Raw genomic sequence first — 24,142 nt, 5'->3', positions numbered from 1 at the left:
CCACGTCTCAGCCTTCAGGATCTGCACGGCTGTGCGGGCCCAGCAGAGTGAGGGAGCTCAGAGCCAAGGAGCAGGCTGTGCCCTGCCTCGGCCTGGCTTAACCTGCATTTATGGCTGTGTGTAAGGCAGCCGTGTGTTATAAAAATAGGCAGAAATGGATAACGCTCAATATTGATACAGACAGAAAGGCTGTTAGATAGATAACTGGGCGGATTTTAGTGTTCCTTAAATATTGACACAAACCAAGCTATCAGTCAGCATCACTTTTACAGACCTGCAAATGCCCAGACCATAGCAAGCAGATAACCGTATCCAGCCTGGCAAGAGCAGAGCAGAGAATGTACTGTTTAAGTTCTGATTTCCAGATTTGAGGGAAGGCATGTGGCCATCACAGCTTGCAGGGATGAGGAGTGGGCTGCTGGCCGGTGGCTCTGATGGATTCCCCCTTTCCAAGAGATGGTTCATCTGGTCCCAGTGCTGACTGTGCTGCTGCTGGGCTTGGCTCTCCTGCAGCCTCACCTCAGAAGGTAAATTCCCACAGCCAAGCTGCAGATAACATCACGGTCTCACCGCTGCATGCAACCACCTCTTGTACCCACAGGGACATGACCACATGGGCCCCCAACACCACCTCCTCCACCACACACTCCCAGCTCTGTGCCCGTGTGGTCGGTGTGGTTCTGCACATGGATATGAGCAGCGCAGCATCTTCACAGATGTCCAATTGGCTCTTCCTTGCAACAAAGATTTCTCCAATTATTATTATTATTTTTTTCTGTATACTCAGTAAAAAGCCATAACGAAGGCCTGAACCTTGTCGGCACACTCGGGGCAGATGCCACCATGAGCACTGTCTGGCTGTGTTGGTACCACTCATTGACTCTGAACTTTCTGCCTTTGACTTCCATTACCTTTGACCTTTCGGGCCTTTTGACCTCTGACCTGCCAACCCATGACACAATGATCTTTTGACCCTTGACCTTTGAATACCCAGTGACCTTTTGATCTTGGATCCCGTGGCTGTAAACCCTGTGAGCTTCGACCTTGCAGAATCAGTGCTGGGGGTGCCCAGGATGCAAGGGTGAAGCATGTTAACTCAAGCACCTGATTTTAGGTAATGGAGGAGATGTCTTAGTGATGTGCCTGATGAGGGGGGTCCAAGAGGGTCCCCGCAGTCACGTGCATCACAGGGTCATGTCTGCACAACATGGATGCACAAATACCACACTGAACCAGACAGAAAAAAAATCTTCATCTGCCTCATGTGAGTTTGAGCCATTGGTTTTCTCTCCCTGAGTTTGACCCTGTGCAAACACTGATCAGGAACAGGAAGCTGGAAAAACCAGGCCAGACAGACTAGAAAGGAAGTTCTGCTAAACACATGTAGAAAAAAACCCTTGTAGCCACCGTTTCTGGTTTACGTGACTTCATTTACAGGCGAACCTCAAGTACAAAACATCTGACAACACACTATTTTAAAAGTCAAACATATTTTCTTCTCTCCTGGAGACAACACAGGGTATCTGCCTCTTTGACCACTGTCTATCTACCTACCCTACCCTTGTCTGGTTTTCCCTGCACAACAGCAACAACGTTAACAGCCTCTCCCTTCCCAAGGCTGGCCAACACAGAAGCATAGCTGTAACAAATCAGCACAGAAGTCTGACTTACCCAGGACTCTGTATCCCACAGAGATGTAAGGAAGACACTTGGAGAGAAGCATAAGAATGCAGAGAGTCAACACCTTACCCTCAGCCTCTGACAGCCTGCAATTTATTCTCTGTGCTCATGACCATGACTAAACCCCTAGATGAAGGGCATCAGCAAAGCTCTGCCCCAGCACCAAGGCACCCAAAGCTTCATGCTCCCAGCCACGTGCCCCTGTGTGTTTCCATGGTGCCTTACTGCTTCCATTCCAGCCATCCTGGAACACCCAGAGCCCCCAGCCCATGGGTGAGGCTGCTAGAGAGAAAACATTGGGCAGCAGGATATTCTTCTGTGCAGCAAACTTGCACGTGCAAATACGTGCACATTTGTAGCTGCAAAAACATTGAGCTAAGAGGAGAAGCCCTGCCTCCAAGTTACATCTCCTTCCATTTCTGGATTTTGAAATGAATCAATCAGAAACAACCAGTCCAGCAGACAGATGTCAGCTTTCATCTCGCTGCGCTGGAACTGGAATAACGCCCACCAAATCCCCACCAAAATACTTTCTTTGAAAGCTCTTTTGTTAACAGCTTTCCAACTGCAGGCAATGGGTGCAGCAAACGCGACCATCTGATGCCACCTAATGGCCATTTGAACGTTCGGTTTTCGAAGGTTGTGTTTGACTTCGGGACTCAACCCTTCAATACACATCGCTCCTGCAGATGCAGAAAGACAAAAGGAGGAGTGATTAAATGCAAAGGGACTTGGAGAACCCAGCAACATTCAAAGGTAATGCGCTCAAGCACTGCCACAGAACAAGGCTGCAGGAAAATCCAAGGTTCTGCCTTATATTCTTGCAGTCTCCCAACTGCTGCTGGCTTTGCAACAGAGATTAGAAATTTTGGCAAAGGACTGTGCGACTTTTATATTAGTGAAGTGCTTTTCACTTCTGCTGTGCAAATTTGGCTGCTCTGTGAGTCAGAAGGTTACATATGCTGAGAACTGCTGCTGCGAAGGAGTTCTTACATTTCCTGGATGTCCTGTTCTCCACTGAGCAGTACACAGTGTTTTAGAAGCCTGTGATGGCCAAAACAGTGGCAAACTCAACTTTTGCAAAGTTGAGAGAAAGCAGCAATTTATGCTTCATGCTCAATGCTGTGCAGTAACCCAGTAAGCGAGGCAGGAAAATATTGGTCAGAATGGCCTTAACCACAACTTATCCTGTCTCCTTGCAGCATCTAGAGATAGCTCTGAAGTAAATAATGTTTTGTAATTTCTAAGTGCAAAGGAAAGTTGTGGTTTATAGACTCTTGGGAACGATGAAAGCTCAGAGAAGATTTCAGACATGCTAAGCCCCGCAGTGTAAGCTGCTCTGTGTTAGAACTGCATCCATCTCCGTGTAAACGCAGCACTAAGCAGACTGTAGATACTCCCGGAGACGAACAGTAGTAAAAAAAGTTACTTGACTCTTCAGATTTATTTAAAATGCTGAACCAGAATTATCCTCCCCCATGGGAAGACCAAGTTCACGCAACTGTCACCAGACGCAGAGGACTGGAGCTTGGCTTTCTTGCAAGCAAACAAAAGGCTGATTTGTGGACAGACAATGAAAACAAAAATTTGTTGAGGTCCTTAAAGATGTTTCACGTTGTTCGTATAAATGTAAATGTTTAGCACTTCAAATTCTGCTGCCTCAGAGGCACCGAGGTGCACCATATTCTGGCAGGGCTTGACACAGGTGCATTTGAATAGCATTGAAAGAAGAGATATCCTACAAAACATTTTATTTCCCTTGCTAACATGAAGGAAACAGTAATTTAAACAAGGTATTTCCCTGACACATCACATAAACCACCTGAGCCCTGCTTCTGAGGCTGTCAAGCTTAAGCTCGTGCTTAGGAAGCAGCCAGACAGACAAAGCACGAGGAGAAGTGGCAGCACCAGCACGCCTGGGGTTCAGACCCTTGCCTGACAATGCCACGCTGTTTACCAAAAGCCCCTTCTCCTTCATCTCCAGGATCTAAGACAGAAAACAACAGCTCTCTAGTAAGACCAGCCAATTTTCCTCCATAGTTTTCAGAATAAACCCAAGAAAACCCATCTTCAGAATAAATTCTGTAGCAGTAACGTACGTAACCAAAGCATCTTTCTACAAGCAAGAGATGCACCAGCACTGTATAAACAAACGGCTGCTTTACAAAACACATCTATTTAAAATACTGTTTATTTGTGATTTAACATTAATTAGCATTACATCTATGAGCAATTTCAGATAACATTTATATATTTTCCACAGGACACAAGAGTTGGCTGGCTCATTCTTTATGCCAAAGCAAGTAAATAGAGGCATTAGCAAAAGGTGCAAATAGTTCACGGTTGCATTTTAAAAAATATTTATGCACATTGCATTCATTTAGATATATTTTTAAAAAAGTTATGAAAAGCGTAGTTCACAGGTTACTGTCTCTACATATGTTGTAATACAACACAAATAATGTAGAACATAAAAAACAAAGTAAGCAACTGAAAGTTTCTACTATGATTAAAAACACTGATTCCAGTATTTAGTGATAGCTAGAAAATTGTTTCCAGGATCCATTCCAACACTGCATTATCACACTTACACAGTCAAAGCTAACCAGCCCCCGAACATGCTATATCAACATTTGTGCATGCCAAACCACTCTCCAGCCATATTTAACAATTATATATTGTATAATATTTCAACTGGTAATTTGGGAATCACATGGATCTTTAAAATGCACTTCCTATTGCGATGACTGATTTACAGACGTTTGACACAGCGAAGAAAAACCTATGTTAATTTCTATGTTTAGTTTGTATTTACAATACAGTAAAAGTAATAAAATGACAATATCAGTAAAAATGAGCAAGTGGCAGTACCACCCTACCCATGGCACGAGGCTCTGGTTTGTTCTGGGTTCATCCAAAGGACAACACACATTCATGAGACCCTTTTGCAATTCAAACAAAAGTGAGGAAAAAAACAACAACAAGTGTTGCACTCTGCATGAATCCACACAAATTATTTAAAACTTCTAATATGGAAATGTCACTTTGCTGATTTAATAAAAATATCCCACAATCCATATCATATATTTAAAAAAATAATCACCAAACTTTTACTTTCTTTGTCTCCTCCTATTTTCTCACTGTTTCACTTCCCTTTTAACAGCTTTGTTTCCTTCATTTGGTTACGTTAAGAGATTATTTTTCTTCATTCATTAGCAATACCATGAGGAAAAAACCCAACACAGTAAATTTTAAACTTGAATCCAGCTCAATGTTATACATTTTTGTCTTCTAATTTCTAAGTTCCTGGATTCCTGAATTATATTTAAGTATACTCTAAACCAAGCGTTCTTAAATACACTCTACTATTTAATGCCTGGTTCACATGCCTATAATATTTTTATACTGAATGGTATACAAACATTTGAACATATAAAATCTTCTTTTTGTTTTGCAGTTAAACTAAATTATCAATGTTACGTGTATAAAATCCCCCTTCTTGAAAAATAAGGGTCTCCCCCTCCCCCCGACAGACAGAATAAAAAAGAAGTCTTCAAAAATTATATTTCACTAAAATGAAATATTTGGCAAAGAAGTTGTCAATGAATGGAGCTCTCTGACATTTTGAATAATTCCAAATAAACTTTCTCTTACACAGTTTTCCCCCTAGTGTTATGTGCCAGTGTATAGTATTTCTATATGATCTAATCTTAAAAAAGATTTAAAGGTGTGCTGTTAATATGCACCCACCCAAGCAGGGGTACAGAAACATAAGATATATGGTCAAAAATCACAATACAAAAAGGTATGATCTGGTTACCAATTCAGACAGCAGTTGTTTTTTTTTTTAAAAAAGAAAGTTATGTGATCACCCAACAATAACTTTAATAAAGACTTTACTGTACTGAAAATGTCAAGGTCTGCAAAATACCCCGGGCAGAACTTGTTGCTGCATACTGTGATGGTATTTCATCTCGCTATGATGGTATTTGAGCACCTGCCAGTGTAGTTTAACATGAAACATGAAATGTTTCAAACCCTCATAGCGGATTCGGACTCAGGTAAGTGAGAGATGAATTAATTTTCACTTAATATGAAAGTCTTTTTTTTATTATTTTTGTTTGTTTGTTTCTGTTTTGTTTAAAGCAAAACCTTTTCCAGTTCCTCTTTGTTTAGGTTAAAAGTCCAGTTACTGCACACCCCTAACACTACTCTGTTAATGGTCAACTTAAACGTTTAAAATGTGCACCACCTCCTCCCAACAGAGCTGCACTTACACTTCCACTTTCTCTTTCTTTTTATTCTTCTTCAGGAAAGACGGGGTGCGGAATTTCTTCTTCTTCTTTGACGGGGATTTGGAAGGTGACCCTTCAGGGGACAGGGCCTCTTCTATCTTTTCAGAGCTTTTAATGGTAATCTCTACGCTCTCCACAGTACTAGTGGTTAACTGACTGACCCTCTTAGTGAGGTCTTCTTCCACATCGTGTGCATCTTCCTTGCCGTTCACCACGACCACAGGTAGCTCTGCAGATATTAGGTTGGCATTCTGGGTATAGAGATCCTCGTGATTTTCTAGAGAACAGATAATTTTACTGTCACTTAGGTGTGATATCACGTAAAAAAAACCCCAGACAACAACAACAAAAAGCCAACCCCAAGCTTGAAACAAAGATGAGAATCTGGATTGCAATCCAAAGAATGAAATCCACAATGCTAAGATGTTGGCTTTTCTCCTTTATCTACCTGTTGTAAACAGACCTAAAATGTTACTACAAGATACTGGACTAAGGAAGCTAAACTCACCTCTACAAGTGCATATGCAGCTGAAGCTGTATACAGCATATTACACAAACAATATACGGATATACAGTATCAAGCATATACTTGGAATTACATTTTACTCCAGAGACAGGTTTACAAAAGTGTCATCATTCCATGTAGAAATCTTTGGAACACTGCCCTTCCCAAGTGCCTTCTTAGACCTTTCTGGAAAAGCCTTAGGCAAAAATCTGACCTTAACCATAGAATGGCTTGGGTTGGAAGGGACTCCATGGATCATCAAGTTCCACTCTCCTGCCACAGGCAGGGCTGCCAGCTGCTAGATCAGGTTCTAGATCAGACTGCCCATGGCCCCATCCATCCTGTCCTTAAACACCTTCAGGGATGGGGCACCCACAACCTGTCTGGGCAGCCTGTTCCAGTTCCTCACCACTCTCTCAGTAAAAAAACATCTAATCTAAATATCCCCTCCTTCAGTTTAAAACTGTTCCCCCTTGTCCTATCACTATCTACCTGCATAAAAAGTTGATTTCCCTCATGTTTATAAACTCCCCCTAAATAATGGAAGGCTGCAATGAGGTCTCCCCATAGCCTTCTCTTTTCCAGGCTGAACAAACCCAGTTCCTTCAGTTTGTCTTTGCAGGAAAAGTGCTCCAACCCTTAGATCATCTTCGTGGCCCTCCTCTGGACCCTCTCCAAAAGCTTCACATCTTTTAGAGGCTCACAACCAAAACCAAAACACATCTATTTCCTCCTCCTCATTATTAAGTAAAGTTCAGTACGTCCCATGTTGTTTTCCATTTGTGAGAGTTATGTATCAGAAAAACTTGGGAAAGGCAATTTACTGGATAGAGGCCCCCCCCCAGACTTTGGGAAAACAGGGCTCTTTTTTACTTATTCAATGACATAGAAGCATAAGGAACTCAGCAACAAAGCAGATGACTCAGGTTATGAGAGCCATCAGCATTTTAGAGAAACTATACAGAATACCTTCTAATTTTTCTGGGACATTTTGCGGGGACTGAGTTTGTGACTGAATTTGTGACACAGATGAACCGTCATCTGAGAATAATTCCTGTTCAGCATCTGTAGGACAAGAGTTTGATTAGTAGCCATGCAGAAGTAAAACAAAGCAAGCATGTCAGTACAAGTGGTACAAGATTTACAGCTCTGCTAGCATTGTGCTCTTTATGCTGACAACATTAAGAAGTTACAGTGCACAGTTTAAATTACGTAGAATGATAGATTTACACATTTCATTTGCTAACAATCTTCTTATATTAGTTCATTAGTAGAAAGCACAAAAAAGAGGGAAGGTTTGCATTCCATTGTATTTCACATAGCATGCCCCGTGGTTTTATCTAGCCTTAAGCCACACACGCTGTTGACAGAATAGGCTACCAAACTATATCCCAAAGTGGTATATAGCAAAATTGATTTATTACACAATACTAATGAAGAAAAATGCATAGTAAGTGATACTGTCAAAAAAGAAAAACCAACAATGAATTAGTAATTTCCTGCACAATAGCAGTCCTGGATAAAAGATGTAAAAAGTGAAAGCAAATGAGTCTTGCACACTGGGAGAATAAAGGAAAAATTAAAGAAGCAAAGATCAAACATCTTGCAAAACTTCTGGAGGTAATAAATTACAAACACAAGCTCAAAAAGCACTGGAATTTGAAGGTCAGAAAGCAGAGAATCTATTGACAGGGCTGCACCAAATGTGAAGCAGCACAGCATATTTTTGTTCTCAGGGAGAGCTCAGTGGGTTTTTCCTGTGAATACTGACACTTGAACAGGCACAAAACAAACCTCGAGATAACAAAGATTTTCTTCTACCTTGTCACATTTTTCATAATTAAGTGGCAAAAAATCATTTTTCAGAGAGTCAACTATTCATCACATATCATTTAGATAACAGAACTTCTGCAAGTGCAGAGGGTTACAGACTAGTTTACAATCATCATCACAGGTGGTCACCGCTCAGCTGGACATGGCCCTCAGCAGTGCAATCCAACTCTGAAATTAACTTCAAGGAGGGCAGACTGAATGATGGGCTCTTCCATCCTAACTTATTGTACAGATTTATGAAAAAGGTCATTATGTTACAGCATGTTTTTTTCTTTCATTGCTTTAATTTTAACATGAATTAAATTAAATAAAGAAAAAAAAAACAATACCATTTCCTCAAGGAATGATTGTTACATTTTAACAGTAATATGAAATATAAATGAACTGATGATAGAAATGTAAACCCCAACCACTGACCTTCCAGCCCTAGCTGCTTGCGCTCAATTGTTTTCTTGTACTCTTCCAGTTCCTTTTCTGTGAGATGGCTGAATGGGTTGGGTGGTGCTGGTGGTGCATGCTCATCATCTTCAAATTGCATTGGCTAGGAGAAAGAAAATTAAAAAATTAAAGTTAAAAAGAAAGCAAGCAGCATGCACATGGCAAAGAGTATGATGACTCCAAACCTAAAGAGAGGGAATACAGAAGAAAAAAAAACCCAAAAACAGCAAGGCCAAAGTCACCATTTAATGGACATTTACACAGTAACAAACATTCATCACTGTAACTATAAATTACAATTCATTTACAGTGGCACAATCGCTATTTGAGTGGGGTTTTTTATTTGTTTGTTTTTTGTTTTGAATGAGGGGGAACAGCTTCAAAGGAGACATCTACCTCAACAGCTTACTGTTCTGGGACTTAGATTCTCTTCAGAAGCGAAAATCTTTCAACAACAGGGATTCAAATGTAACACTCCCTATATTTTTTTTTGCAAATGCTTCAAGTATTCTAGGATGTTTCTGTGGGAAAGTTGCTGTGCTCATGCTACAGTTTAGGAACCTAACTGAAAGACATCTTCTAAGATTAAACTTATAATTACAAAATTATACTCATATTGAGAGACAGCTAATCTGGAAAATATTCTCTTTGACTGAAATAAACATGCAGACTCTGTATTGCAAAAGAATACTGGAAGCCAAAATGAAGAAATAGATGGTTGCCTAGAGAGGCGGTGGACACACCGTCCCTAGAGATGCCCAAGGTCAGAATGGAGGGGCTCTGAGCACCTGATGGAGACACAGATGTCCCTGTTCACTGAAGGGGAGTTGGACCAGATGGTCTTTAAGGGTCCCTTCAATTCTAACAATTCTATGCAGTAACTCATGAATGGTGAGAAACTTAAAATTATTGAATGCCAACTCTAGTTCAACGTGGTTTGTTACATACCTTATCAGAGATATCCATATTAACCAGAATTAACTATATTCTATTCAAGACAAGACTGGTAAGAAACCAGAAACCCTCGCTCGCTCTCACTCCATTAGAAGCCTGTTTCCAATGACAGCTGTCTTCTGCATGGTCCCATCCCACCTTTTAAATTCATGTCATTTCTGAGCCTTAAATGATTTTCTTTAGCAGTGAGTTCCACAGAACAATGAGAAGTTATTTTTGGCACTGTGCAATGCAAAGTCCGTCATTCTTCAGCTTCAATGGTCTAAGAGAAGGCTCCCACTACAATATTAAAGACAGGTATGCCTACCATGCATACCTCCATCTGAAACTAATATTTTAAACCTCTGAGATAAAAAAACATCCATCTGCATGAATAAAACACATTACACATTCAAAACTCGGCATTAAAATTACCAGTTCTAACGAAGTATAGAAAGAAAACGGCCCAGAAGTGAAGCTTGAAAGAAAGCAAGGCAAAATAACCCAAATACACATAAATCAGTGAATTATGCCCTACTCACTGGACTTGGCTTTTTATCCACAACGATCCCAGCAAGCAGCTGAGACTGTGGTCCTGCTGTCTTCAGATCATATCGATTTTGCTCCCGAATCTATAGAGAGACAGACCAAACATAAATATAAACAGAAAAATAGATCGGATAAAAACATTACACAGTAGAAAAATGGGAGTCAACTAACTATTGAGACAGTGAATTCAGAGAATCTTAAAATCATTGTGTGGAACTTGTAACATTAATCTCTGGATGACTACAAGATGCCTTGCCAGCCCTAAGGAAGGGAGTTGCTCCTTCTGACTCCAGTTCAATCCCCACAGATACTGATACGGTGCTTTCCAAGAAATAAAAGATTCTGTAATCACATGGAAAGCGTCCCAAATATCTGCTAGTACAGTAAAGCCCCGGGTGGAGTATTTGGTCAGCCTAACAGTCAGCGCCTTATGTGCTGGAAGGGAAAAGCAGAGAGATATCTGTGATTACAGAGAGGTCCAACAATCTTTCATGTTCTTTTCTTTTTTTCTTTTCCTTTCTATTGCCAAAAGAGAGTGAAGTGGGCCAGAGTTACTCCAGTTTAATACATGCTAGAAGAATTAGCACAGAGCAGAGCTCATGTGAGACTGAATTGTGCTGTATTTGATTTACAGCAATTTGGTTCATGCTGGCACCTAATTATCCACTAAATATAATGTTAAATGATGGGGACTACCATTTCCAATCTATCATTTCCAGAGTTAATGGTCATCATTCACCAAAATACTGCATTCAAAATGTATATGTATGTAGCATATACATAAGCAGAATTCATGTGTATCACATGTTTAAATACATGCTTTTTAGTGCCAAAATCGCATCAGAAACTTCTTACTAAAAAACAGAACACTTGAAAATGTTAGTTTACTGTTACACATTATTTAACATATAACTATATATAGAAATGGTACAGTCTTACTCATTATGCATCTTTTACCTTATTTCTCTTCTCCAGCACTTCACTGGGGTTTGTATTTAAAGGAACAAACTGGTTTGGATCTTCTATTTTGATTGGTGTTCCTCCACTAGTCTTGGAAGAGTCGTCAGCTTTCATCCACTTAAAAGAAAAAAAGAATTGCATAGCATGATGGGGAGGGACATTTCTCAGTGCTGTTTTATGGCTAAAGAGGAGAAGTAAAGAGGAGCCTTCCTGATTCTATTTTCAATTTCACATGACATCCGTAGAATACCCCCAGATCCTCACAAGTTTGTATGCTTGCCCAAGGGAATCTAAGTTGCCTTGAGCATGTACCACCCAGATCACTTTTAATAAACACCAAAAGACACTCCTGTAAAACACAGTGCTAACTGCCTACCAATGAAGCTGCATTCAGGAAGCATCATGCCTCCTATCCACTAGCACATTGATCTGCTGGTTCCAGAGCTCATCCATCCTCTCTCATTTCCTCATTCACCTTCCACCTCTGCTAATCACACATTCTGGAGCTTTATTCCTCTGAAGCAAGGTTTCATATCTTGTTGAGGATATTTCTCCCAAACACAAGTGCAGAAGCTTGCTAGCCTGCCAGCAGGAGGAGCTGATGCTTTACGGTTGTGCTGTGCAACTGGGAGCAGGACAGCAAATAATGTGCTCCTCAGCCCTGCAAAATAGGCACTGCTCTCCAGGCTGGAAACAGTGCAAGCAGGAGGAAAAGGCTCAATCACCATGAGTAGTAACAAGAGCATACTCTTTCAGAGCCTGTTTTTAGCAGGCTCACAAACAGGAAAAGGACAGTCAGTGGCAAATCAGACCTTGTAGAGATGAGAGCAACCTACAGGTGATTTAAAATCCTTCTATATTTAGTGGATAGTTTGAGACATAAAAACATACAGCAGAAAAATTATTTTCTGTCTTAGGAATTGGAGGAGCTCAGTGCAAAGGCAAAATAATTCTTTATTTCGTAACATAAACTGTTGCTCTTCCAAAGAAAGGCAATGCCCAAATCATTGAGGGCCATTAGTACTGATGTCACTAAACCTTCCACAAACCTATTTCCTCCCGCTTCCTTAACTGATTTGCTAATCCTGTTAAAGAGGTCTTGAAAAGAGCTATGTGCAGTCTGCTTTCTCCCAAGCAGTATAAAACCAGAACAACTGTCCTAAGGTATTGGCCCACCGTGATCTTGGTCCTGGGACTTGCTTCCCCATTCCAGGACTCCTCAGGCACATTTACTTTCAAGTACGTGTTTGGGGAGTTCAGCCATCTTGTCTTTTCCCTCTGCTGTCTCTGTGCCAGGAATTTCAGCGGGGAGAGCGGGACTGCATCGTCTTCAAAGGAAAAGGCAGTCACAGTGGCTGGGATCTCAACGTCACTCTTATGTCTGGGCTTTTCCCTGACTAAGGGTTGTCTGTAAGCATAGCCAGTTCTGTATCCCTATGGAGAAGGAAAAAGAAAATAATGACAATTTAAGAAATAGAAAATTTAAGAAATTTGAAGAAGTAACTGAAGAAGTAATCAGGTTTTTTTGTGCTGTCCTATATGCCTTGGGTTGAGAAGTTGTTCTACCTTCATTTTCAAACTCACAAAGAAACCAGAAAGAATCACAGCAGCTGATCCTACACTTGGAGGCTTACAGAGGCTGCCCAGATGTTGCCACGAGTGTGTTCTCACCAGGTTGTCCAGCATCCGCATGAGTGCTTCAAACTCCTGCTCCCCTACTTTCCATTTTTGCTGTGAAGCCGTATTAACTCCTCCTCCACCACCTGCTGCCACACCATGCGTGAAAGGCTTGAACTTCTGCAGATCCAGCAGTAGGAGATTGTCTATCCCACCTGCTCCAGCTAATGCATGAACCTGAAGACATCAATGAGTGTTATTTCACTTGCAGAAATGCTTTTGGATTCTTTGCTTTTCTAAATAAACAAGAGAAACACAAATGCCTGCTGCAATATTTCTCAGGCTAACTTCTGTGAGAATATGTATTACAATATACAGCAGGTGATTCCTACTGAAAGGATGATAATGTATGCTAATCACCACACTTTAAAAGGAGTGAAGTCAAACACAACCACTCAGAGTACCCTAAGAAAGTCTTTTTCCATCACAGTATTAAACATCATTCATTTTTATACGCATTTCAAAATGAATGAGCAATGAAATGTCAGGGTGAGGGAGTGCTATTCACTCCTCCCCACCGAACACATAAAAGCAAAGTGATGAAGTTCTGGGGATGGGCTTAAGAGTTATCGAAGATGAGGACAGTTATGTATTCTTGCTCACCTGTGTTTCACAGGCCAGTTGCACATTGAAAATATAGTGGAACGCTTCTTCCAGTGTCTCTCCTAGAGCTACCACACCATGGTTTCTCAAGACTAATACCTGGTAAATGAAGACACTAATGTTAAATGGTAGAAACTGTCACAGGACATGAAAATTGCCTTTGGGAGGCTTGAATGAGGCTGAATACCTTGCAGCTGGGTCCAAGTACTTTCTGAAGCTGAATTCTCTCTTCCTGATCATCAAGAGAACCCTGGTAGTTGTAATAAGCAACATCTCCCAGAATCAGTGCCTCCTGTGATATTGGAAGGATGCCGCACTTCATAGACGAAACCTATTTCAAGAAAAAGATATATTGATCATTAGGGAAAAAATTAAACTCTTAAAACCCACAACATAACACGCAACTCTCAATAAACTGTAACTTTGCCAGAAAAAGAGACACTGCATAGAGAGTTGAGAAATAGTATCTTCAGGCTTTCACTACTCTGAGCTACAAGAGAGTGACAGAACTGCTGCTATACAACCTTAGGACAGATTGATGATAGGAAAAGACAAATGATGAGTTTCTGTAAATTTTATTCGTGTTTAATTTTCAACACAAGCAGACTAAACGTTTTTTCCTTCTTTCCCACACTTATAATTTCAAAGAACGTGTGTAAAAGCAGCTAGCCATTCCTTTATTTGTCTGTTGTCAAGGAATATTTACATATGTATTTACCTATTTATCTCAAATCAATGATTTCAAGTCTTCTTACATTTCTGTAACTGTTGTATGAACCATTTTAACTTATATTTTATATACTTACTTATATTTTATATATAATCATATTTTAATTGTGATTTTTCAGTAGTGGAGTAAATCCAAACTGAGCACAACTACTAATTAAGCCAGTTAAAACGGAGTTGTGTAATATAAATGATGATGCATACAGCAAATTATATGGTCAGAGATACTATAAATGAAGCCTGGATAACTATCTTTAGTTTCTTCAGCCTGAGCACAATCATATCTAAGCATCAGTTAATTACCATTCATTTCATTGCAGTAGCCCCGCCCTCTTAGTTCCCTGATTTCACAGCAGAGTTTTATTTTAAAGAGAAAAACAACAGTGTGGAGCTGTGTTACAAACAAAACTAAAACCACCACGAGCAATGGTTCAGCTTCAGAAAGGTGATCTAGGTTCATAAGATTAACCTGGTTTTTTTTTACTCTTGAAGCTAGGAGGAAGAAGACTTACAGCTGCTGTTGCAGGGGTATGTATGTGTATTATACATCTGACATCAGGGCGTGTGGAATAGATGGCCACATGTGGACTGAATCCTGCACTGTCGATGCTTAGAGTTGTACTGCCCTGGTCAACTACATCTCCCAGGATGTTTACCTTTATCTGGAAAAGTCAAACAAATGGACAACATTCAAGAAGTCTGCAACAATTGCAATTATTTGAGAACTTCCCTCCCCTTCTTACTTGACACCAAATTTTCCCCATGCTCTTCAGGCTTAGAGCATGAAAAAAGGAGAGCCAACTGTGTGTCAGTAAGCCATCTGCAGACATCAGTAGCACCTGGAAGCCCTACCATGAAAGAAGTAAAGACAAAATCCTGGTACACCATGCACTCCTCTTTGGTCAAGATGACCTTTTGCTTAAAAGAAAGTCTCAGCAATTTGCAAACCAGAATCATAATTGGAATGGAAATCAACTATGAGAAAAGATCTGGTTCAACCTGTAAGCACAGTGAGCGTTTTTATATAAGCCTCTTCCAACCACGCAAGAAAGAAAAAAGACACCTTTGATATTTTCATGGAAATTGCATACAACTACAGGTCACTACTTAGCCTTTTCTAAGGGAAGCAATCTAATTCTTGGCATTTTAAAAACAACTTTATTAACACTTTCTAAACTTTGACTATGAAAAAAATTCAGCCAATAAATTTTCAATAAGAATATTAAATGTGCAGAGAATGTACAAATTTGTAGAAAAATTAAAATAATAATTCCAGGATCAACATAAAACAACAGGAGCACATTAGGCAGTGTTCTCATGTTTTTATTTTGGTTTTCTATTTCCTGCAAGGCTATCGGCCTATCAGTCTTCCAACTAATACCCCTGCCACCTCTTCCAACTGGAGATAGCTTCTTCACAGATATGAACTGACATGAAGAACATATGGCAGCATCCATATCAAAAGACACATCATTTTACAGCTACAGCATCCTAAATACCAACCTGTAATTTTACCCTATTCCTTTGTAAGGACCAGGGAAAATTATTCAACTTTACTTCCCCATTTATAAAGATAAGAACTGATTCTACCGACACTACTCCTACAGAGTGATTTCATAAGAATTACCAGATTGTCAGGTTCTAAAAGGTTGCTGCTATACTGAGGCTATTTAATAAGCTCCAGGAGACAGGAGAACAAAACTTTGCTCCATGCATTGATGTTGGAGACACAGCAACAGAAAGCAAAGTTATATCCAAAAATAAATAATCAGAACAAAGGATGCTGCTATCTAAATAATTAATCAGCTTTGCATAGGGTGGGTAAACATTAAAAGCAACTACAATCAAGCAGTATGATTACAGCTAAGTCCATTTTAGTAGCCACAAAAGTATTTCAGAAAATAGGTTGAGCCTTGGTGGTTACTATGCAGGTGAATTACATACCAAATTGGAAGCTGAAGCTTCTGAAAAGGACAGACCTCTTGGAATGATTAAAATATGATCATGTTCTTTGCTTACTCTGACCTGAAACAGAGGGAAAAAACAAATGGATTACCGACTTATTTCTGAATTTATATTATCTGGGGGAAATTAATGTGACTAAACAGGTAAGATCCCAAATCAATATTCTCATTCTCTGAAATACTTACAGTGATGTAGGCATTTGGCAGATGTGCCCAACCAAACAAGTCAGCCAGTCTGTATAAACTGGCTAATTTGCAACGAGTAAGTTTTTCTCCCTTAACAAACGAGGAGGTATCTATTCCAGGTAGATCATTGATGGGGGTAATCATTCCATGGCCTGAAAAACAGAAAAAGATGGCAGCCAATCAATTAAATACCTCCCAGCTATGTCGTGATCTTCCAGAAGCAGTATATTTAAATTGTCAGCAGAGCAACACCAGCAACTATTAGACTGCATCTGCACTGCTGGGACTTTACTGAAACCTCTGTTAGTTTTGACTTTGCATGAACATCTTGCAAAGGGGTGTTTCTCCCCTTCATGAATGCACAGTACCCCTCTGAGATACACTGCCTTTGCTTATAGGGAAAGTTACTGCCAGGAGAGAGAAAAGGTTTGGGTTTTCGATAGAAGGAGAATGCACACTTTGAGATTAATCACCCTGTCCAAATCCCCAGGTAACTTTGACTGGCTAGAGACATAGAGATAAGGCACTCTGAGCTCTCTGTTGTTATTTTCCACTTAGTCTGTTGTACGAACTCTAAGGAGCCATTTTGAGACCAGTTCTCAAAAGATGCTGAATGCCAACAACTGCCACAGTGCCTCAGGCTTGTAAGCTCCCATATCAAGACATCCACCCACAGTGCTTAGGCCAACTTCGGTCCTGCAGGACTTGGAACCCTGGAACATCCCAGCAACGTTTTTGTAACTATAGCACATTCTAAAAGTTATTTTAAACTCTGGGAGATATCTGGGTAATGATTCAGTTTGGCTGGCAATTCCCCATTTTTACAACTTATATGCAAAAGTAGAAAAATAATGTCATGTCTTAGTTTATGCTCACATTAAATTATCACTGGAAATAGTAAAAACAAAGAGAAAAAGGGGCAGTCAAAAGCACATTTAACTTACTGAGTGAAGATGAGGAAAAACCTGCAAAAGAGCTTGCTGTAATGTAATCAGCAATCTGCTGTAATGCAAGCAGCCCAGTTGGGTTATTGCCTTTCTTCATCTGTTCTTGAATAAGGCATTCCAGATCTTCTCTAAAAGCCTGTGGAAACATTTGAGAATCATCAAGGAAACCTGGATTTGATAGAAATAAGATTGTTATAGGTGGGGCTGGTAGATCTGCCTGTTATTAATGTTACATGACACTTCCCCTTAGACCTTGTTTTTAGTACCTATAACTTGCCAAACTTTAATCATCTGATCTAAATTTTGCATGCTAAATATTGGCAATTTATGGGCTAGAGGGGAAAGAAGTTTGGTCACAGAGGGTTAACCATTTCCAAGAAGAAGACAAGGTAAAACATATTTCTGCAAATGTCTGTATCAACAATTAAAGAGCTCGCCATAGTTTTGAAGAAGTACTTCAAACCTGACCAGGACGTGTTGCTTTTAGTGCTGGCTATTTTTCTTTTAAATTCAGTAATCCCTCTGAAAATCCATCCAAATTTGATAAAGTTATAAACACATGGAAAACTGGAGTTCATCCACGCTCAAGTAGGATTGCAGACATGCAAAATCTAGAAGGAAAGCCTACTTCTTTCTTTCTCCTCGAGGGAAAAGCCCTTCCCTTTTTCCCCAGTATAAAGTGTCCACAACCCCAACAAGATAAACTCATGCCAAATACATTATAAGAAGGGTTTTCACTGTATCAAATTTCATATACTTAGCACTGTGAACCAAGCCTGTTCCTTCCAGAAGGGAGATGAACCACCACTCATAACAAGTGTCAGTCTTAGGACTACTTCAGTCTTGACGTTTCTAGACTAAATAAATTCCGTTCTTTCAAATTTTTCTTAGTGGCTTTGTTTCCTAACCCTCTCATTATTTTTTTGGCAGTATTCCTCTAGCTTTTGTCTGAACACGCAGGACACAGTGCTGCACATACCACCAGCTAAGGTGTATGGTGAATGCTCTTACTGGTTCATTCCAGAAAGACATTTGGTGTCTGTACAATGCAACTGACTCCTATTATAACTCCAGGCTACTCCCTTTATGTAATTGCTTCTTACAGTTTGCCTGCCTTAGTAATTATTTAGTCTCAATTAAAAAGGAAAAGAGTTCTGCAAGGCCAGTGTAATTTCTTCACTGAATTTTAATTCAATTGTCTTAGTTGGGTGAAACCCATCAGTTCCATCACATTCCCGTACACCCACGACTGCTGTTGAACCAAGTATTGCTACCACACTCCCCAAAATATCTGCAGGACTCTGCTTGACTTGGCCTCTCAGATGGGCATCCACAGCTACATTTAATTTTCAAGCACAGGCACTGTAGTGTTTTCCCAAAGTAATCTCACTGGGATCATATGCACCTGAGACTTGCCAGATCCCCACAGATAAAGCCATGTGGAGTGACTGTGAGGTAAACTGCTGTATGGATTTCTTGGTGCAGATGGAGTGCATGTAGAATCCCCACCAAATAATTAACTGCCCCTTACTGGTCTTAAGACACACAGACAAAATCTGATTTTCCTCTTCAGTGTCTGCAGCAGGTAAGATCTATTCAGCAAGCATAGGGAAAGGTTGGGGAAACAGGAGAAGAAAGGGGAAATTGAGTGAAAAAATGAACTAATGGGGACTGGGAGGAAAGAGGTGTGTCAGCACTAGAAGCCCATAAGGGTAAATAATGGAGGTAATTATGTGGGGATAATTGCTAGCAAGGTAAACAAACGTTTGGGGAAAACAGCAAGTGGTTGGAGAAAATAACCAGCACTAACAGCAGTAGAGAAAGGAGGAAAGAATAGCAAGAGGTTTGGCAAAGAATAAAACAGCTCAGTAGGAGGAAGGTAGATCTCTAGACAGAAGGACTCCCTGGGAGAAGGAGTGTTATACAGTGAGGGAGTGTATGGAGAGAGAAGTGAGGGTCTGGCGTAAGAGTTAGAAACAGGTGAACAATACAAATGGAGGGAATGGAATGCAAAGCAAAGACTGGAATACAGTGAAAACTTTGAAGAAAGATTAATGGAACAAAATAAGAAAATTCTTTGTTATGGCACAGCCCGGCATCGCTCCTTCAGCACTGTGAGCATCACTTGGTGTCTCTCACCCCTACCCCTCTGACTATCTGCAGGTAACTGTGAAGGCTTCTCCCACCCAGCCAATTCGGCTCCAAGGATGGTCTCTGTTAATGGTGACTCAGGGTGCTCAAGCAGCAGAGCAGGAGCCACCCTTTTTCTCAGCACAGTGAGCACCTTCCTCAGTCCGGAGCCTGAACATGGCCACAGACCCTGCAGTGCTGGAGGCCAGATGTGCAGCCATGTTTCTTACTGCCATGCACATAACTTTTAACTGCACCACACTTGTCTCTTCCCCATGCCTCATTTAACACACAGTGGTTGGTCCGCAAGAGAAAATAAATTCAGTATTTTTCCTCTTTTCATAGCTCAGCACATAGCCCTGTGCTTTATCTGCATGCCGTTCATACCCTGTTGTGATGACAATTATTATTTATCTGACGAGATTTTCTCTGGGGCAGATAATTACCGTAAATCTAAATGCTTCACAAGCATTAACTTGCTAATCCCCAAAACATGCCTTTAAGGTGAAGCAGGGCACTGTCACTGCTTTTACAGAACAGCGACGGTGCTGAGGTCCTGGTCTGCTCAGGGCCTGATTTGCAGAGCACTCAGCAGCATGTAGCTATTCACATACTCAGTGCCCAATTCTTGGTGAAGACTGGAGCACAACTCTGAGTGTCTGACACGCAGGGCTGAGTCTCAGGGGAACAAGCCGGAGACACAAACTCCAAAACCCAGGAGGCCACGCAGCATTGCTAGGGTCAGTTGGAACGAGGTGCTGAGGCCAGGAAGGAACCTGGGTATTTCCTGTACTGCAACCAAAGTGGCTCACAGCACTGGATGGGGCTGTGAATAACCTGATGTAGTGCCTGATGTGGTGGTTGGCAACTCTGCCCACAGCAGGGGTTTGGAACTACATAATCCTTGAGGCCCCTTCCAACCCAAGCCATTCCATGATTCTCACACATTCAGACACGTGTGATATACGGATATCTCATGTAACCAGAAAAAAGGATTTTGGTGACTGAACTGCTCACAGCTGCATACAGAAAGGAGCCAAAGTCCAACCTGTATGTTTTACCAACCTGCCTGGAAGAGTACAATAACCAGAGGAACTTCCTTAGCCCTTGCACATCGTATTTCTGATCTTACAGAAAGCTTCAGAACAATAAAACAATCCACAACAAGAGATTTTGTGGCAGCTTGCTTCACACTATTCCTAAGCTTCACAACACAACTGTTACTCTGCTCTCAGAGACCAGCCAGAATCAAAGAATCGTAGGGGTTGGAAGGGACCTCCAGAGACCATCGAGTCCAACCCCCCTACCAAAGCAGGTTCTCTACACCAGGTTGCAAAAATAGGTGTCCAGACGGGTCTTGAATATCTCCAGAGAAGGAGACTCCACAACCTCCCTGGGCAGCCCGTTCCAGTGCTCCGTCACCCTCACCATAAAGAAGTTCTTGTGCACATTTGTGCGGAACTTCCTATGCTGCAGTTTCTGGCCATTTCCCCTTGTCCTGTCTCCATGTACCACTGAAAAGAGACTGGCCTCACCACTCTGCCCCCCACACCTTAGATATTTATAGACCTGGATCAGGTCTCCTCTCAGTCTTCTTTTCTCAAGGCTAAACAGACCCAGTTCACTGAGCCTTTCTTCATAGGGGAGATGCTCCAGGCCCTTCACCATCTTTGTGGACAATGTATTTCATCCACAAGTAACCCTAACCCTTATTTTCAGACTCTGCCATTCCAAGACATTCAATTACTCCTCAAATGTTCCTGAAAGAGGCCCCTGCACAAAAATTCTACCATTTCACACTCGGGAAGGCTGAAATACTCCTTTACTCTTGTTTATAATCTGTATATAAGGAAATTGCACATTTGTAGTCTCAGAGGGGCCATGTGGAAGACAGAATTCATGAAATTTATGTCAGTATTTGCTTGGGAGGAGATGGAGAAAAACAGTTATCTGCATTGCATTAAATCACTCTCAATTCAACAAGGACTATAGAAAGGATCTGCAAAAACATTCACAGCAAATTGCTATTCGTTGTATCCAGACTTTTTTTTTAACTATTCTGAGGAATGTCTATTACAGGAAAAAAAAGATAGCGTAATGTATTTTGGACAACTTTTGATGGAAAGATTTATTTTATTTTTATTATTCTGCTGCCTGCACTATTTTCATTCTTCTGATCTCAGTTTTTTTACCCAGTGTTAATGCAGTAGTGTCTCTTACACACTAGGGATACTACAAGTAAGGATTTGTGGTTTAACAAAGTCGTTGATAACAGAACAACAAGCTTTCCTTAAAAGTAGTTCCAGGAACATCAGAAAATTGGGACAATCCAGGGCAAGTATCAGATTGGCAGATTTGCAATGAATGGCAAAGCAGATGTTAATAAGTTGAAATATGGATACAATACAATGAAGTATGCTATTTATCTACATGCCAGTGCACAACAATAATATTTAGCAGACAGCAGTCTTCAGCACCACACAGGACTCTACGTATATTTCCATACTTCTATTAACTCTTTGCTTCACTCTTTACTGCTAAGATTGCTTTTCAAGAATCCCAGGCCCTGGAGGTAAGAGAGAGAGTCTGGGCAGAGGAAGGCTTCCCTGTTGTCAAAGAGGATCTGGTCAGAGATTGCCTAGGCAAACTCTATGCACACAAATCCGTGGGCCCCATGGGATGCAGCTAAGAGTGCTGAGAAAGCAGAAGTGATTGCTGAACTGCTCTGTTTTCTTTGAAAGCTCATGGAGAATAGGAGAGGTGCCTGAAGGCTGGAGGATAGCCAATGTCACTCTAGTCTTCAAAAAGGGCAAGGAGGAGGAGCTAGGAAACTACAGGCCAGTCAGCCTCACTTCTGTTCCTGGAAAGGTGATGGAACAACTTGCTCTGGATGTCATTTCCAAGCAAGTGGAGAAGAATGTTATCAGGAGAAATCAACATGGTCTCACCAAGAAGAAATCACACTTGACCAGGCTGGTAGCTTTCTATGTCATGACCAGCTGGGTAGATGAGGGGACAGCAGTGGATGTTGTGTACCTTGATTTCAGCATGACTTTTCACATTGTCTCCCTCATAGGTAAGCCTAAAAAGTGTGAGATAGATGAGCAGACAGTGAGGCAGATTGAGAACTGGCTGACGGAAGAACTTGGATGGTTGTCATCAACACTGCAAAATCTAGTTGAAAGCCTGCGACTAGCAGTGTTTGCCAGGGGTCTTGTCTAACAGCTTCATCAGTGACCTGGATGAAGGGATAGAATGCACCCTCAGCAAGTTTGCTGATTATACGAAGCTGGGAGGAGTGGCTGACACAGCAGAAGGCTGTGCTGCCATTGAGTGAGACCTGGACAGGCTAGAGAGCTGGATAGAGAGGAACCAGATGAGATTCAACAAGGGCAAGTGTAGACTCCTACACCCGGGGAGGAATAAGTGCATGAATCTGTACAGGTTAGGGGGCTGAGTGAAGGAAAGGAGCTCTGCAGAGAAGGATCTGGGTGTCCTGTTGTACATCTGTACATAACCATCCCCCATGCTAACACAGCCTTCCTCGACTTCTGAAAACCCCTGACTGGCATTCCCTTCTTCTGGAGAACAGCTTAACCCAACTATCACACATCAAATGAGTGGCTTTTACCAGGGCTTCCACCGTATAGCATTTGTGTAAAACCAATAAAGAGAAAGGCTGTGATTTTAGGATCCAACCCACTGAGAGGCAGGAATCTACTTCTGGAAGCACAGCTGCAGCCCCAGAGCCTGGTTCTGCTGTAATTCATGGGACCGTAACTGCCACTGCCCACCAGAGACCAAGAGGCATACTGCAAGGAGAGGTTTTCCAAAAGCAGACACTGTTCCAGCACAAAGCAGCTAGTTTTCAAGCGGAAAGGTCACTACCAATTTCATATGTAGTACTTGACAAGAAAACGCTGACAAAGGAAAAACTGTACTGTCAGATGAATGAAAAACTATGTTACTCAGCTGTGTATGCTCAGCATTGCTCAATAAAGAGCTTCAGCTCTGGGATTTATTTCTCTGTGCTGGAACAGCATCCAGTTTGCATGGAAAACAGCTCTTGGTGTGGAAGCTGGATGGGGACAGCTAGGGGGAAGGAGCAGCCTATCTCCTCAGAGCCATCACACACCACAGCACGAACGCCCCTGTGACTCATGGATGAAACACAGGGAAGCTCTGCCTCCCTGCACGAGCTGTGAGATATACAGACATGGCAGCTCAATGTGCATTTCATGGTTTCGCAGGGGCCACGTGCTCAGCTGGATGTGGCACTGCAGGAATTTCACTGTTTCTAACACTCCAGCCGCTCCTTTGGGCAAGGTTAGGTAGGCACACTGCCTAAAGCCCAGGCAGCTTTCTTCGGCAAAGCTGTTGATCAAACAATTAGTTCAACCTATTTCTAATACCATAAAACTAATTTTCCAGAAATACATGCAGTCATCTTCCAAACGCACATCTCAAACTCAAGCAGCTTAGATGCAAAAGTCTCCTGTCTTACACATACAAAGGCTCTCTGAAACTCAGTGGTGAGGTACAGTTCTGACTCATTTAATTCCATTTAGCGTAAGTATAAACTGACAGTGTAAATGGGAGCTTCTAAGAATCAAAGAAACATTTGTATGTATTGGTTGACAACTGTTTTTTTTTCAGCCAGCAGAATCAGACAACTAAAATAACCCACGGCACTGCTATTTCTGTTTTTTTATATAT

At 41.3% G+C, this 24,142-nt stretch overlaps 1 protein-coding gene across 2 annotated transcripts in view; it reads right to left on the bottom strand.

Annotated features, from left to right (window-relative positions):
* Positions 1-3,853: 3,853 nt before the first annotated feature.
* ADD3 (adducin 3) overlaps positions 3,854-24,142 on the bottom strand; it is a 59,865-nt gene continuing 39,576 nt past the window's right edge. The window contains exons 3-15 of one of the 2 annotated variants that reach the window (XM_003208167.3): positions 17,294-17,432; positions 16,350-16,501; positions 16,144-16,224; positions 14,712-14,861; positions 13,661-13,804; positions 13,474-13,572; positions 12,865-13,047; positions 12,370-12,627; positions 11,191-11,310; positions 10,227-10,316; positions 8,731-8,854; positions 7,450-7,545; positions 3,854-6,252 (exon numbers count right to left, since the gene is read on the bottom strand). In XM_003208167.3, coding sequence (XP_003208215.1) covers positions 5,954-6,252; positions 7,450-7,545; positions 8,731-8,854; positions 10,227-10,316; positions 11,191-11,310; positions 12,370-12,627; positions 12,865-13,047; positions 13,474-13,572; positions 13,661-13,804; positions 14,712-14,861; positions 16,144-16,224; positions 16,350-16,501; positions 17,294-17,432 — 1,935 coding nt within the window. In that variant the 3' untranslated portion in view covers positions 3,854-5,953. The remainder of the gene's footprint in view (positions 6,253-7,449; positions 7,546-8,730; positions 8,855-10,226; positions 10,317-11,190; positions 11,311-12,369; positions 12,628-12,864; positions 13,048-13,473; positions 13,573-13,660; positions 13,805-14,711; positions 14,862-16,143; positions 16,225-16,349; positions 16,502-17,293; positions 17,433-24,142) is intronic. The other variant, XM_003208166.3, reaches the window with a different exon arrangement.

This window comes from Meleagris gallopavo, chromosome 8, assembly GCF_000146605.3.
Source record: "Meleagris gallopavo isolate NT-WF06-2002-E0010 breed Aviagen turkey brand Nicholas breeding stock chromosome 8, Turkey_5.1, whole genome shotgun sequence".
Taxonomy (NCBI): Eukaryota; Metazoa; Chordata; class Aves; order Galliformes; family Phasianidae; genus Meleagris; species Meleagris gallopavo.
This window is presented reverse-complemented; position numbering and strand designations above follow the sequence as displayed.